The 16,541-nt window shown below is 36.9% G+C and overlaps 1 protein-coding gene across 15 annotated transcripts in view; it reads left to right on the top strand.

The window, feature by feature from the left end:
- The window catches only part of CEP128 (centrosomal protein 128), a 449,614-nt gene that overhangs the window by 147,218 nt on the left and 285,855 nt on the right, over positions 1 to 16,541 (top strand). For 12 of the 15 annotated variants that reach the window (XM_063715661.1, XM_063715658.1, XM_063715660.1 and 9 more), the window contains 2 exons: positions 5 to 355; positions 7,578 to 8,228. In XM_063715661.1, coding sequence (XP_063571731.1) covers positions 5 to 355; positions 7,578 to 8,228 — 1,002 coding nt within the window. The remainder of the gene's footprint in view (positions 1 to 4; positions 356 to 7,577; positions 8,229 to 16,541) is intronic. The other 3 variants (XM_054530324.2, XM_063715663.1, XM_054530323.2) reach the window with 1 other exon arrangement.

The following is a 16,541-nucleotide window of genomic DNA, read 5'->3' as shown; positions in this document are numbered from 1 at the left end:
CTAGAATTTAACACGTGAACTAGAGAATGGGGAAAAACAGCAACTGCAGATGTTGGATCGACTTAAGGAGATCCAGAATCACTTTGACACATGTGAGGCCGAGCGTAAGCATGCTGACCTTCAGATCTCAGAGCTGACTCGCCATGCGGAGGATGCAACCAAGCAGGCTGAGCAGTACCTCAGTGAGCTCCAGCAGTCAGAGGCTCTGAAAGAGGAGGCGGAGAAGAGGAGGGAAGACCTGAAACTGAAAGCTCAAGAATCCATTAGGCAGTGGAAGCTTAAACATAAGAAGTTAGAGCGAGCGTTGGAGAAACAATCTGAAACTGTTGATGAACTGACAGGCAAGAATAATCAGGTATAAAAGCCACATTCCTAAGGAACGGTTTTCAATGTGACCCAACCATTCATTCATCGATCCTTTGAAAAAACACTTGAGTGCCATACTCTGCATATAATCAATATGTCCTTGATAGAAGAATCCTTATGTCTTGGCTGTTTCAAAGTACAAAAGTTAATTTTTAAATATTTTTTACTTAAGCCTTTTCATAGTTTAATATTACGTGGCTTTTCAGAGTTGGCCCATAAATAGATGTACCCCTTGCCCCAGTTTAGGTGTAAGTTTACTTACAATTAACCAGTAGGTTAAATTGAATTATTGTTTAATCTTCTAATATTCCAATGGAAAAAAAATTACTAAATCTTTGTTATTTTCACACAACTTTCCTCCCAATGCATGTATTTTAAAATCTCATTTATTTATATATTTTCAACTAGGTATTGGTGAGAAAGAAGCATTTAAAAAATGCAGTAGTTACTAGGGCCATTTACTGGCAGCAACTGTAATGGGCTTACTTAAATGCATGACACTGAGGATCTCACTGACTGAGCAGTGTTATGGGATCACAACCCTCTTCAAGACTTTGCTTTTATGCCCTTTTGATAGCAACAAAACACATTTCACTGATCTATGTATGCATTTCACATTATCTTTTCTCTTGTATAATCAGTTACTTTAAATGGATTTTATGCTCCTATGTTGATTCTCATCTGATATATCTTTGGGTTGAATTAAACCCAGATGTTTATAAGATAATAAGCAGGAAAGTTGTGATTGATTTTTATCCATGTTTATTCTTGGTTTATCGTTTGTGCTTTGTCATTTGTCACTTGTCGAGAACTCTGTACATTCCAAAAGAATAATCATTTGGATAAGTTGACTTTCTTTGAAAAGAAAACAAAATGTAGGGCATTATATTTATAAAATCAATTTTCAGCATTTAAGAGTGACAGATGCTTATTTCAGATGAGCTGTCATGGAAAAGATGCTTTATCTTTTACATATGAATTTCTTGGACATATAGAAGATGAAAGAAATGATCATTTTGCACTCACTGTGGATTGCTTTTCATTTTAACCCATCTGACACATACTGGGTGGCTGGTTGCCCTGAAGTAAAGCAGTTCTAAAGCTTTCAGACTTGTGTCTGAACTGATCTGATCCCAGGAAATTGCTCTGTCTTGATTATTCTGTTGTCAGCCTGAGCTGGCAACTGGCTCAATGAGCCTGACTGTAAGGTAGGTAGGTAGCTAGCGAGAGGAGTGGTTGAGGGAATTGATTGATTGAAAATCTCATTTGGAGATTTTACTTAATTAGAAGAGATTTAGAAGGGTCCATGTTATCATACAGTAATTCCAGTCCATGGTGCTGAGACTTTTCTAGGTTGAGTTTTCAGAATATTAAAAATTGTTTAACAATCATTTCCCAGAATACATCCAATTATTTTTATCACTTAGCATTACTAATGATAAGCAAAGAAGCAATTTTGAAGTGATTGCCACAGTTAGGGTCGTAACACAATTATCACAGCAGGCATTGTAATTTCTTCTTTAAAAGCCTTAAAAATTAATGCAGCATGTTGCAGTTAGAGCAATGGTTTTTCAAGGAAAAAGAGTAAGAAATGTGCTCAGTAAATCTGTGATGTGGAAATACACGGTAAATAATTTTGGAAAAAAATTTTAAAAATATATTACTGAATATTATTTCAAAGGGATATTTAATTCTTAATAAAATCACAAAGCCACCTTAACACATTTGTAATACAGCTACTTTCTTTTTGATTTTTAGGGCTAATTATTTTCAAAAAGTAACTGCAAGGTATTTTGGAAGGGTGTATTAAAATAAAAATTCTACTGATTTACAAATATAACATATTGTGGCTTAAAGAATAAATTACTTAATAAGTAGCCTTACTGAGTCATTTTATATGCTCATATGATGCTCTCCTCACATTTGCAGTATGGTTCTGTGTCTACCACCAGTTCTCTTTTTCTAGCATAATTTATTTTCTGCTTTAAGATTTGTTACTGAAAAAATATACAAAATGGCAAAAGGCTTTTTTCCTCTTAAAAATTTCTCAGATTTATTTCTTTTTTCCTGCTTTTTACATTTCTGGAATCTTAGTAGGATTATCAGATATATATCATATTACAAAACTACTTCATTACTGAAGGATGTGTAATATCAAATCGCATATCACTGCAGGGAAAAAAAAAAAAAAAAACCCAGACAGATCAAATTGTACACTTTCCTCAAAGACAATGAAATGGATATTTACATCAGGGAATTGTGGTGTACTTCAGGGATATATAGGTAACACATATTAGGAGACCGAAAACTTTATAGATACAAATAATCTAGTCGTAAGTTGTGGTATTTTTGCTTCTCTTTTTCTTTTAAGGTACTGTTTGAAATCATTGGTTTGTACTGGTGCTTTGAAAACGATAAAGGAAAAGATTGGATTCCAATCATAGTATATGCTTTTCTGAATGTTTCCAATTTTTTTCATATTCTTTTTTAATATGGATAATGGGAATACTTCCTAGGGATTTTTGTTGTTGTTGTTGTTTTGTTTTGTTTTGTTTCCCCTGCTGAATTGGCAGAATAATTGGCTTGCTTATGTATTGAGCTTTTTGCTTGATAGTGTTTGACTTCAAGAATCTTAAATTACCATCTATTCCTTCTGTGTATTTCCTTCTTGCTGACAGAGAAAAAGAGTTATATGTAATATATGCTATCTTGTAAAATCCGAATTTTTGAATGGTTAAAGGTAAGAAGGATCAGTGCCAAAGTGTATGATTTTTTGAATGCATATGCAGTCCTATCACATACAGTTCAAGAAATGCTAGAGTATGTATTAGTATAATCCAGCCATCTGCCTGCATTTTCCCTCACATGCAGGTAAAACAAAACAAAACAAAACAACAACAACAAAAACATTGAGCAAGCCCCTCATCTACCTTTTAGTTAATTAAAAAAAAAAAAAACACACCAAACTGTATATATAATACTTTGTGTTCAGGTCTTTGAGGAGTTGGCTTTTGTTTCTATAATTGCCATGGTTTTAGATAGTATCATTCTTTTGGCTTCGCACAGCTATTTTCAGACCTTCTTTCAGTAATCTTTTTTTTGCCCCTTCTTTGGAAGCTTGGTTTGCCTGGTTAGAACATTCTTTCCCCATTTTTGCTCTTGACTGCTGGCTATTTTTCATTTATGCCCCTACATTTCTCAAGGATTTTAGCACTTGGCTTTGCATCAACCTGTTTTATGACATTAATTCTTGCCGTCATCCTTAGTACCTTCAAAGTTCAAGTCTGCAAACTACTGAAGTCTGTATCCTTATAATTCACTAATGTCTTATTTTACAGTGACCGTCACTGAAATAATTCTACTTCAGCGTCTAATTTCTGTGTTTAAATTTTATCTTCATCTGTAATTGTTTCATGTCCAAGCCTTCAGTTCCAAAGCTCAGTCTCTGATCTTTCATAATTCTTCTATTCCCTACACCCTAGCTTTTTTAACTATTCATACCCAATTTTGATCTTTCTACATTCCTCTGGTTTACTAGCCAGTTTCTGGATTCAGTTTTTTCCCGTCACATTGGACTTCATTGAAAGCTGCTTTGATGTTGTTCTCATCACATCTTCAATTTCTTTCTTCTCCCTCATACATTTTACCGATTTCTAATCTGGAGTCAACCCGACTTTCCACTTTTTCCATTCCTTCTCCTTAACAGTAACAGCAGAACTTCCATAGAAATATCAGTTGGGTTCTATAGTATTCGTGGTTACCTCCTCCCTCCCCCTGTCCATTCCATTCAATAATTAATGTAAGACCATCACTAGGTACAAAATTGCAGAGAGCTGGAGCCAGAGCTTTGACATACTGTGTCTGGAGCAGTTCTGCCTGGAATGATTTTCTTGTGGGTTAAGCCATTTCGGATTGGAATTTTCTCTTACCCTCAGCAGAAGAAATTCAAGTTTATATGAACTTTGAGTTCTAGAAATAAGGAGCTATAAGTAAAATAACCTAAATTGGAGGATTGACTGAGAGGAGAAGTAGGGTAAGGGGCAAGAGAGGATCATATTGTTCTAAAGGGAAAGTTGGTAAACCTTGCTATGTGGGTGGAAGCAATTGGTTTAAACAGAAATCATATTTAGGGGCATTGATGCTGTGAATAAGAGGATAGTATTAAGTGACTGGTAGGAAAACTTTAGGATGTTGGAGTATGCTGTGTACATATTTCAGCCTTCAGTAAGGTCTTACAAGAGAAAGACAAGTTTAGGTTGAAACTGGTCTGTCTAAAAGCAGAGAGTTTTGTTCATTTCTGTTTGTTTGTTTAAGGTAGGGAGCCTGAAGTCTGCAATCTATAATCCAAATTGCCTATGAGTCTGATAATTTGGAACCCTTTAGGTTTGGAAAAGCCAAATTATTTATCCAAACTGAAATTAGTGCAAGCACAAGAGGGAGTCAGGAAACAGAAAAAAGATCCTGGCCAGACAAAGGGAACCCAATTCCACTGTTTTGATTTGCCTCAAGATAAAGGCTATTCATGTGAGGGCCCTGGGTATGTCCAGGGTATTGAGATGGCAGTAAAGACATTGACATTTTCAGACTCAGAGAAAATGCCTAGACAAAATCTTAAGCTGTGGCTACTAGGCAAGCAATTAACCAGAATCAGATCAACAGAGCTTAGTTTTTAGTATCTGTATTGCCAAAGAAATTCCAAACTTGACCCACATGGTCTGTGACTGTCTGCCCTGTGGCTGTCACCCTTTTCAGGAATTGACATTGGTGTGAAGCTTGGAACATTGCAAAGACAGCAAACGATGGAGAGTTATAGAGTAGCAGAGCCTGAGCTTTGAGGGATTCTTCTTGAACCATCCTATCTCTGGACTTACTGTTATGTGAGAAAAAGAAATATCTTTGCTTTTTAATCCAACTTCAGGAAGATATAATATTTCATAATTAAAGACACTTTACATGGTATGACTTCATTATGAAAATGTGATTTTAATCCTCAGTACTGCCTATAAGTCTCTCAACTCATGCCAAGGGGGCTAAGTTATCTGCTTCAAACATATATCACTATATTGAAGGTCCCTACCCTCGCTCAGTCCCTCCCATGCTACCTTTACAGCCCAAATTTGATTCTATCAATTTTTGTGTTCTCTAGTTTGGTAAGTAGAATGACCCTCCCCAAAGAAGTCACCCTAATTTCTGGAACCTATGAATATGATAAGACATTACTCCTGTGATCACATTATCTGGATGGGCCTAATCTTATCACATGAGCCCTCAATAGAAGTTTTTTTTTTTTTTTTTTTTTCTGGCTATTGAGAGAAGGGGATGTCAGAGAGAGTTGGAGCTTGGGAAGGATTCATCAAGCTGTTCAAGCTTTGAAGATGGCAGAGTACATGAGCCAAGGAACAACTTTGGCTTCTAGAAGTTCAGAATAATCGCTGACCAAAAGCTAGCAAGGAAATGGGGACCCAAAGTCCTACAACTGTATGGAAACAAGTTCTATCAGAAACCTGAATGAGCTTGGACATGGATTCTCCTCAGAACCTCCAGAAAAGAGCCCTGGCCAGCTGATACCTTGATTTTAGTCTTAGGAGACCTTAAGCTGAATACCTTGCTTGGCCTTTCAACCTATTGGAAACAGTGAGATAAAAAATGTGTATTGTTTTAAGCTACCAAGTCTGTTGGAAATTGTTATGAAGCAATAGAAAAATAATACATCTACCCTTAGGCTCATCTATATTTCTCCTACCTTACATTCTTTCGGAAGTGAACTCCTTCATCTGTGTTCCAGAGTTCCTTCTCTTCAGTTATCCCGTCTTTTCACAGTAGAGACGGGGTCTTGCTATGTTGCCCAGGCTGGTCTCGAACTCCTGAGCCTAAGCTATCTTCCTGCCTGAGCCTTCCAAATAGCTGGGATTATAGGTATGTGCCACTGGGCCTGGCTCTTTTTACAGTTTTGATCACTACCTTGCATAAATACCTCCCTGAGACCCTAGTACTTCCTCGAACTTAAATTCTACTCCAACTTTTTGTTTCCCCTTTCTCACTAATCTTCATCACAGTCTTATGAAATAGCTATTATTATTTTCTCTAGTAAGAGAAATGATTTCCCTGAGGCCATAGAATTGCCCATGGTTGAACTGAAAATCAAATTCACTTCTTTCTGGTCAGAGCTCAACTGCTTATTCACCTCCTTTTATTAGTTCTCATGTTATCTTTGTGCTCTTTTCTTTCTTTCAGTTAAAACTGAGCAGGATTGGGGAAACTTTTTTTTGGAGTGATTGACTCATTAAATTTTTGTCATAAATTGTTTTACACTGAAGTATAAAATGTGAAGTGTAGAAATGTCTTGCAAATATTTGCATTTTAACTCATTATTTGTAATTCTGAAATGAGTCTTAATTGGTTCCTTTTTTTCCCACCTGTTTCACGGAGATTATCTTTGGTGCCAGTGTTGTATAGAAAACAATCTTGGCTCCCTTGGCTGCCCACTATTTTATTTGCAATGATTAGGTGGTGAGAATTAGAGGCCAGAAGAGTTAACCCTTGGCCTCTGTCCTTCGATGTAAATCGTAGAGAGGCTGGCATAGAATGATGGCCCTTGACTTTTCTCTTGAGCCCTTTCCCAGCCTTTCCTGACTTAATCTCATTTCTATCTTTGTGGGCTTCCAGGCTCCCAGTTGCATATTGGTGTTTTGTCACCATTGATATTTTAAAAATAATGGCTGAATGTACCGTAAACTTTCTTATATTATATCTGCATGCTTCCCTATATTATTTTCCGTCTCTGTTTTGGAGTTTCTCCTTTTTAAAAGTGTATTATTGGAATGTACATCATTATTATTTTAGGTAATATTGTATTATTTCAACCTCTAGTAAGTTTTCTTTATAATGGGAGTCTTTGCTTTCCCCATTTGTTTGCTCAATTTTATCTTACATTTAAATAATTATTTGTGACCATGGATTGAAATAAGTTTTGGTGATGAAAATTTGAAATACATATTTCATTGTGTTGCTATTTCAGGACAATTATATATTCCCCCCACCTTTCTGGCCTAAAAGTATTTTTATTACAAAATGGGAAAAATACAAAAATTATTTGATGAATTTTTTTTCTCCTTGTGGGTTAAACATTGTTTTGCTGACTGGCAGAGTCTATGGTGAATTTTACAGTAACTTTTATTTTTTTCTTTTGCTTCATATTCTTAACCTGATAGATTTTAAAAGAAAAGGATGAATTGAAAACCCAGTTGTATGCAGCATTACAACAAATAGAGAATCTTCGAAAGGAATTGAATGATGTCCTAACAAAGCGTGCCCTTCAGGAGGAGGAGCTTCACTCCAAGGAGGAGAAATTACGTGATATTAAGTCTCATCAAGTTGACCTTGAATTGGAAGTTAAGAATTCCCTGGATACCATCCATAGACTGGAAAACGAATTGAAAAAGCAGGGTAAGATCCAAAGCCAGATGAAAGTTGAGAAAGCTCACTTGGAGGAAGAAATTGCAGAGCTCAAGAAGAGCCAGGCCCAGGACAAAGCTAAACTTCTTGAGATGCAAGAGTCCATCAAGGACCTGAGTGCCATCCGAGCAGATCTTGCTAATAAATTGGCCGAGGAAGAGAGAGCCAAGAAAGCAGTGCTTAAGGACCTTTCTGACCTCACTGCACAGGCAAAATCCAGGGATGAAGAAACAGCTACAATCATCACACAGTTAAAGCTGGAACGAGATGTGCACCAGAGGGAGCTGAAAGATCTCACATCATCATTGCAGAGTGTGAAAACAAAACATGAACAGAATATCCAGGAGCTTATGAAGCACTTTAAGAAAGAAAAGAGTGAGGCTGAGAATCATATCAGGACTCTGAAGGTACCTCTGCTGAATTATCCTGATGATACTGAAGGAATTTTTCTAGTGGCTCATGAAGTTAATAAAGTATAAACTTTTAGAGATCATTCTGTATTCCCAAGCACTGAAGGGAAGACAAAACCAACAATAAAGAGGCTTATTCATGCCTGTTCAGCCAGGTTGAAATGAGTTATAACAGCCACCTGGGAGCACCTATTTCAGAGCATTGAAGCCCTTTATAAAGAACGTTTAGCTGTTTGGGGAGTTCAGGAAAGGCAGAGGTGGCAGTAAGTCGTGGACCTGAAACGTGCCCTCATTCAACATTTATGACCTCCTAAAATATAAAAGGCAAAGACTCGTCAAGGCCAGAGAAGCTATAACCGCAGTCCTTATTAGTATGGTAACTAAAATGGATCAGCTTATGGGCTGTGTAAACCCAAGGCTTTCGAGATTTACTCCTTCTTTTCCAAATCAAAGTTGCCTGGGTAAATGCCTAATTGGGATCTTGCATTTGAGGAAATGTTTCTAAGGTCTAATGTTATTAGCATTATCACCATGCAGGACAATCATTTTATAACATGATTGTCAGGAGTGTGATAAATCTGTTTCTCTTCCTGTCTTTTTTTTTTTTTTTCATAACGCTTGTCATATGATATAGATTCCATATTATTTATTTTTTAATCTCCCTTTATTGAAAGGAAGACTCTCTGAGGATAGGGATTTTAGTCTGTTTTGCTTCTAGCTGTATCCCCAGTGCCTATAACAGTTTTTTGGAACATTGTAAATATCTATTGAATAGGCGAATGAATGAATGGATAAATCTTCGAAGGTTAATTATAACGTTTTTCAAAAGTCTTTGAAATGCAACTACTACTTTCAAAATGCTTATGATGCAAGATGAAATGATACTGAAATAGCTGACATCTGTAAAATGATATAGCTATTCTATGAGTCCTTCCCCAGTCCTAGATAGCCTTCTGGCATTAGTGGATTTGGGGTCTTCAGTTGGGATTGGCGGGTCAGAATGGAGGCTAAAATAGGTAAAAGACCCTTATTATATTTCATTAAACCTAAGACACCTTATAAGATGCATCATTGCTGTTATTACTAGATGCATATGCTCCTAAGAAATAAAAATGCTGCCTCCTGCCTATGAAACCATGATATGCTATCAAGTGTAGGAACTCCCAGGTCAGAGATGGTCAAATGTGGAAGATACACATTTTAATGTTGATGAACTATGCAATAGTAATCTTTTAGAGTTGATGAATATATAAACAAAAGTAGAATTAGGGATATGGAGAAGAGCTGAACTTATAGAAAATAAAATATATATTACATGTTGATTGATTGGCTGTAACAATATCAATACTACCAGCAATCAGTTTTTCAACATTTTGTGCCGGTCACTACTCTAAGAACTTTACAAGTGTTAATCATTTAATACCCACCTCACCCTGCAGATTGTGTGGTATTGTTTTCTCCCTGATGAGGAAATTGGGACACAGAAGGTTAAGTAATTTGCCCACGGTCTTACAGCAGGAGAGTGGTAGGGAAAGGATTTGAACTCAGGTAATTAACTGTGTTCTTAACTGCTTTGCTAGTCTGGAAAAAAGTTTAGACTCAAGGACAGGTAGGTAATGACTTTGGGGGATTAGGTGGATAATGATGCTATTGCCAACATAGAGAATACAGACAGAATAGAAGATTTGAAGAGAACAGTGGCAAATCTAGTTTGTTTTTGTTGTTGTTGTTTTTTAGCATATTGTGTTGGGGGAGGGACTTTAAGCTTAACCAAGAAAGTCTAGGTGGAACAGATTAGTACATAATTAGTACATAATAATTAGTAGGGTCAAGAGTTGAGGGAGAAATTGAGATTAGAGTAAAATATTTCGGAGCCAGTTAACTCTTGGGTGGTAGTTGATATCATGGGATTTGGATGAGATTGTGCAGGGAATAAAAAGAGGATGAGACTCTCAAACACTAATGTTTTAAGGAAAGAATTTACTAAAAGGGCCTAGCAAATAAAAATAAAAGGCCATATGACAGATAGGAGGAGAATCAGAAGAGAATGATGTCTTGGAAACCCAGGTAAGACATTTTAAGAAAGTTATAATCAAGAGTGATAAATGTGACAGGCAAGCTGAAAGAAGAAGTATAAAAAGCCTTCATTCCATTCAACAGAGGTTGATGGAGAAAGTACATGAGGAGATGTGAGGGGATTTGATAAAAAATAAGAGTATATAGCATTCAACAGGAGACAAGGCATCTTTCCTCTGAAGGATTCAGAGGAAACCAGTAAGATTGGGTAAGTTGGTAGGGATGATCTGGGGAAATTGATGTGAATCTCGACTGATAGCCTTTCTTCTCTCTGAAGTAGAATAGGACAGTAGTGCAGCAAGAAATTAGGAGCAGTGAAGATGAAAACTGGTATGAAGACTGGTACAAACTGAACGAGACTAGTCTAGGAGCATGTAAAGTACTTCCATGTGGCTAACATTGAAGAACAAAGATTGTGGGCAAAGGAATGAGAAAGCTGAAGGATAAAAATCTGCAGTCAGAGGTTGCTGATTTGGTCAGGAAGTGCAATATAAGAATTTTCAGAGTTAAGGTCTAAGGTGTGGTCATGCAGTGGTTGCTATTGTGCGATGTTGGTGAAGGTAGTTGGGAAAGAACAGGTCAAATAACTTTGAAGTTATCCTGTGGGACGGACACTTGCCTATTTAAGATACTATTGTGAAGGCATTAATTGGTCGCATGCCAAAAACCACAGTGAAGAGGGTGACTGGTCAGTCAGCTGTTGCCAGCAAGGTAGAGGGGGTTGATGAGAAATAGTGTGATGTGAAAGGAAGGCAGGGTTTTTGCATGAGGACAAGCATGTAATGATTTGTTAGGAGAAACTGGCATGGCATAGAGAAATGGTTTGTTTTAAGAAGCTTGCAGTTTTCTTGAGAGTGTTGTTGAAACTAGAACTTTCCTTCTCACTAGTGCTTATGTCTTATCGCCATTATTTAGATTGTATAATAATCAACACAATGGTCAGGAGTTAGTAATAATTTTTTCAGTTAGAGCACGTTCAGGATCATCTCTGTAAGGCCATAATTCTCACATTCAGATATGCATTCTTCAGTGAGAAATAGTAATTGCATTTGCTCATGGATACATTGGCATATGGACAATATATCATATGTCATACTAGAAAACAGAATGCAGACTGCTAACTTGCAACGTAGCCATACTTCTAAGTAACTTCCCTACTTCCCTCTAGTTCCTTTCTGTATCTGCAACCCCTTCCTTTAGCCCCCCAGATACTCTCTGATTTCCTTTCCCAAAATATATTTCTGAGTGTGTCACTTTCTACTGAAAAACCTTTGTTAATTATTTACTGTCTCTGTAATAAAGTCTCCACTCCAGCCCAGCCCCCCTTGAAATGATTCTACCTTACTCATGTACATTCATTACCTTTTTTACCTTTTTTTTTTTTTTTGAGACGGAGTCTCTCTCTGTTACCAGGTTGGAGTGTAGTGGTGCGATCTCAGCTCACTGCAGCTTCTGCCTCCCGGGTTCAAGTGATTCTCCTGCTTCAGCCTCCCGAGTAGCTGGGACTACAGGGGCGCACCACCACGCCCAGCTAATTTTTGTATTTTTAGTAGAGATGGGGTTTCACAATGTTGGCCAAGATGGTTTCGATCTCTTGACCTTATGATCCCCCTGCCTTGGCCTCCCAAAGTGCTGGGATTACAGGCATGAGCCACTGTGCCTGGCCCATTCATTACCTTTTATGCTCTCCAACATTCCTTATACAAATATAGATTTCTGTGCATACTTTTGACTGCTCATTCTCTATCTGAATTGGCCTCCTAGTCTGCAGGAAGAAGAATTCTGCTAAATCCTTTAAGGCCCAATTTTTTACTTCTTTTATGGATCCACTGAAGTTGGAATAAATCTCAATTGAGGTGGGGCTAATCTCTTGGTCTTCTGTGTTTCCATAGGTCTTTATTGGTATCCCAGGTACAGCACATTTAGGCTGCCTTGTATTTTGGTTTGTTGCATGTTCATAAGTCTCCAGAGGGACAGGCATTAGATCTAAGCCATTTTGTATCCTCTTATGGTGTCTAGCATAATGTTCCAGACATACAGAAGATACTCAGTGGATATAAGTTGAAATGTTGAAAAAGCTAGAAATCAGAGCATTTGCTCCTGACTTGCTTTATAATCTGTTTGGTTTGGATTTCTCCATGTAATGTGGGAAAATTGATTTCCTCATTTTTTTTGAGGAAGTGCTTTGAGTTCATTTGTTGTGAGATGATAACAAAGCTTTAGTAAATTCCCTATGTGTAAAGAATTTAGAATTTATAAGCATTCTGCGGATCTTCTGAAACATTTGGACTTTTTTTTTTTTTTTAATTTGAAAGATTGAGATCTGGGAGGGGTGTTAAAGCTATTCCCTAATGTGGTATTGAAGTTGCTCGAGAGTTGGAAGAATGGCCAGAGACTGTGTGAGCCCAGCAGTTTCCTTTGAAACCAAACAATTTACCCTTAAGGAACAATCACCACTTCATGCTATTTTATTAATATATCTATACTTTTAACTTATTTATATTAATTAAGATGAGTTGATAGCAAAGGCCATCACAGGAGATGTAATATACTGAATTATGCACACAATGGAGTTTTAGACAAGTAGCTCCATAAATGTTGTATTTCTGTGTCTTTCAGCTTCATTTGAACTTATTACATTTTTGAGTCTAATAAGCTCTGATAAGCCATCCATATTTTTTCTCTGTACAAATTAGTTCTATTTTTTTCCTCCATCTAGAATCACCCCTCTCATACCTATTTTTAAATTTAAATTTAAAATGTTTTAATGACATGCTCTATCTGCTGTTAATATTTTCAGGATATTGGTCTGTTACCTCATTGCAATTTCAACAAAATCATTTTGTAGAGCCTTTTTTTGGATTCAGAAGATGCAGGATTGGAGTTCTGTGTTTTTGCCATTTGCTGACCATTTGATCTTGGTCAAGTTATTTCACCTTTTTATGCGTCACTGTTAAAATAGGAATAATGTCCTTCTATATCACTGGGTTGTTGTGCACAAACATCACTTTGTAAATTCTGAAATGAAATATAAATGTAATAAAAACCACAACAATAAGTAAGTTGTTAGTCAAGCTTCAGCATTGGTGTGCTGATAAATATTCGAAAACAAGCTTCTGGTGGGTGGAAAACCCTTGATTTATAGTATTTACCAAGTTTGGTGGTTCTGAATACCCCTTTCTTGGCTGATTTCAAGCTACCAAATGAGACATCACTGGAGAGGGGTGAAGTTGGGAAGAGAAGAGCCCAGTTGGCTTTTGACAGTTTCTATGAGCTGGCTGCAGCATACTGCAGACCTTAGGGGGAATTCTTTGTATTTACCTATGCTTTTGTTAGGACATAAAGAAAAGTAAAAGCATTCTACTGAAACTTAAAATCATAATTGAACAATTTTCCTGATGAGAGATTTTATTTTGTAAATTTATTTTGGGCTGTGAATATAGGATTGCTCATAAAAAATCAATTTCTTTGTTAATTTAATGTGGCATCAGCTCTCAGGTAAATTTTGTGGGGTAAATAAAATAAAGATTTTGTCTAAAACTCACAAAACTTCTTTCTTTCAGGAAATTGTTTCCATTGATTGTGTTCCTATATACCTAATTAAACTCATATAATAAACTTATAAAAATAAAAGAAACATATATTTTAGGCATTAAAGCATATATTTTAAACAGATTAAATGTGATTGCTTACAGACTGTTAGCAACTGGTAGGTGTGTTTTGTTAGCATTTCTAGTTGCACCCAGTTGGTTTTTATTTTTTTATTTATTTATTTTTTCTCTTTTTATGTTTGTTTTTTTCTTTATTATTATTATTATTATTATTATTATACTTTAGGCTCTATGGTACATGTGCGCAATGTGCAGGTAAGTTACATATGTATACATGTGCCATGCTGGTGCGCTGCACCCACCAACTCGTCATCTAGCATTAGGTATATCTCCCAATGCTATCCCTCCCCCCTTCCCCCACCCCACAACAGTCCCCGAAGTGTGATGTTCCCCTTCCTGTGTCCATGTGTTCTCATTGTTCAATTCCCACCTATGAGTGAGAATATGCGGTGTTTGGTTTTTTGTTCTTGCAATAGTTTACTGAGAATGATGATTTCCAGTTTCATCCATGTCCCTACAAAGGACATGAACTCATCATTTTTTATGGCTGCATAGTATTCCATGGTGTATATGTGCCACATTTTCTTAATCCAGTCTATCATTGTTGGACATTTGGGTTGGTTCCAAGTCTTTGCTATTGTGAATAATGCTGCAATAAACATATGTGTGCATGTGTCTTTATAGCAGCATGATTTATAGTCCTTTGGGTATATACCCAGTAATGGGATGGCTGGGTCAAATGGAATTTCTAGTTCTAGATCCCTGAGGAATCGCCACACTGACTTCCACAAGGGTTGAACTAGTTTACAGTCCCACCAACAGTGTAAAAGTGTTCCTATTTCTACACATCCTCTCCAGCACCTGTTGTTTCCTGACTTTTTAATGATTGCCATTCTAACTGGTGTGAGATGGTATCTCATTGTGGTTTTGATTTCCATTTCTCTGATGGCCAGTGATGGTGAGCATTTTTTCATGTGTTTTTTGGCTGCATAAATGTCTTCTTTTGAGAAGCGTCTGTTCATGTCCTTCACCCACTTTTTGATGGGGTTGTTTGTTTTTTTCTTGTAAATTTCTTGGAGTTCATTGTAGATTCTGGATATTAGCCCTTTGTCAGATGAGTAGGTTGCAAAAATTTTCTCCCATTTTGTAGGTTGCCTGTTCACTCTGATGGTAGTTTCCTTTGCTGTGCAGAAGCTCTTTAGTTTAATTAGATCCCATTTGTCAATTTTGGCTTTTGTTGCCATTGCTTTTGGTGTTTTAGACATGAAGTCCTTGCCCATGCCTATGTCCTGAATGGTAATGCCTAGGTTTTCTTCTAGGGTTTTTATGGTTTTAGGTCTAACATTTAAGTCTTTAATCCATCTTGAATTGATTTTTGTAGAAGGTGTAAGGAAGGGATCCAGTTTCAGCTTTCTACATATGGCTAGCCAGTTTTCCCAGCACCATTTATTAAATAGGGAATCCTTTCCCCATTTCTTGTTTTAGTCAGGTTTGTCAAAGATCAGATAGTTGTAGATATGTGGCATTATTTCTGACGGCTCTGTTCTGTTCCATTGATCTATATCTTTGTTGTGGTACCAGTACCATGCTGTTTTGGTTACTGTAGCCTTGTAGTATAGTTTGAAGTCAGGTAGTGTGATGCCTCCAGCTTTGTTCTTTTGGCTTAGGATTGACTTGGCGATGCGGGCTCTTTTTTGGTTCCATATGAACTTTAAAGTAGTTTTTTCCAATTCTGTGAAGAAAGTCATTGGTAACTTGATGGGGATGGCATTGAATCTGTAAATTACCTTGGGAAGGATGGCCATTTTCATGATATTGATTCTTCCTACCCATGAGCATGGAATGTTCTTCCATTTGTTTGTATCCTCTTTTATTTCCTTGAGCAGTGGTTTGTAGTTCTCCTTGAAGAGGTCCTTCACATCCCTTGTAAGTTGGATTCCTACGTATTTTATTCTCTTTGAAGCAATTGTGAATGGGAGTTCACTCATGATTTGGCTCTCTGTTTGTCTGTTATTGATGTATAAGAATGCTTGTGATTTTTGTACGTTGATTTTGTATCCTGAGACTTTGCTGAAGTTGCTTATCAGCTTAAGGAGAATTTGGGCTGAGACAATGGGGTTTTCTAGATATACTATCATGTCATCTGCAAACAGGGACAATTTGACTTCCTCTTTTCCTAATTGAATGCCCTTGATTTCCTTCTCTTGCCTAATTGCCCTGGCCAGAACTTCCAACACTATGTTGAATAGAAGTGGTGAGAGAGGGCATCCCTGTCTTGTGCCAGTTTTCAAAGGGAATGCTTCCAGTTTTTGCCCATTCAGCATGATATTGGCTGTGAGTTTGTCATAAATAGCTCTTATTATTTTGAGATACGTCCCATCAATACCTAATTTATTGAGAGTTTTTAGCATGAAGCGTTGTTGAATTTTGTCAAAGGCCTTTTCTGCATCTATTGAGATAATCATGTGGTTTTTGTCTTTGGTTCTGTTTATATGCTGGATTACATTTATTGATTTGCGTATATTGAACCAGTCTTGCATCCCAAGGATGAAGCCCACTTGATCATGGTGGATAAGCTTTTTGATGTGCTGCTGGATTCTGTTTGCCAGTATTTTATTGAGGA

Source organism: Pongo abelii, chromosome 15 (genome assembly GCF_028885655.2).
Source record: "Pongo abelii isolate AG06213 chromosome 15, NHGRI_mPonAbe1-v2.0_pri, whole genome shotgun sequence".
NCBI lineage: Eukaryota > Metazoa > Chordata > Mammalia > Primates > Hominidae > Pongo > Pongo abelii.
Note: the sequence above shows the minus strand (reverse complement) of the source record. Positions and strands in the feature narration are given on the sequence as shown.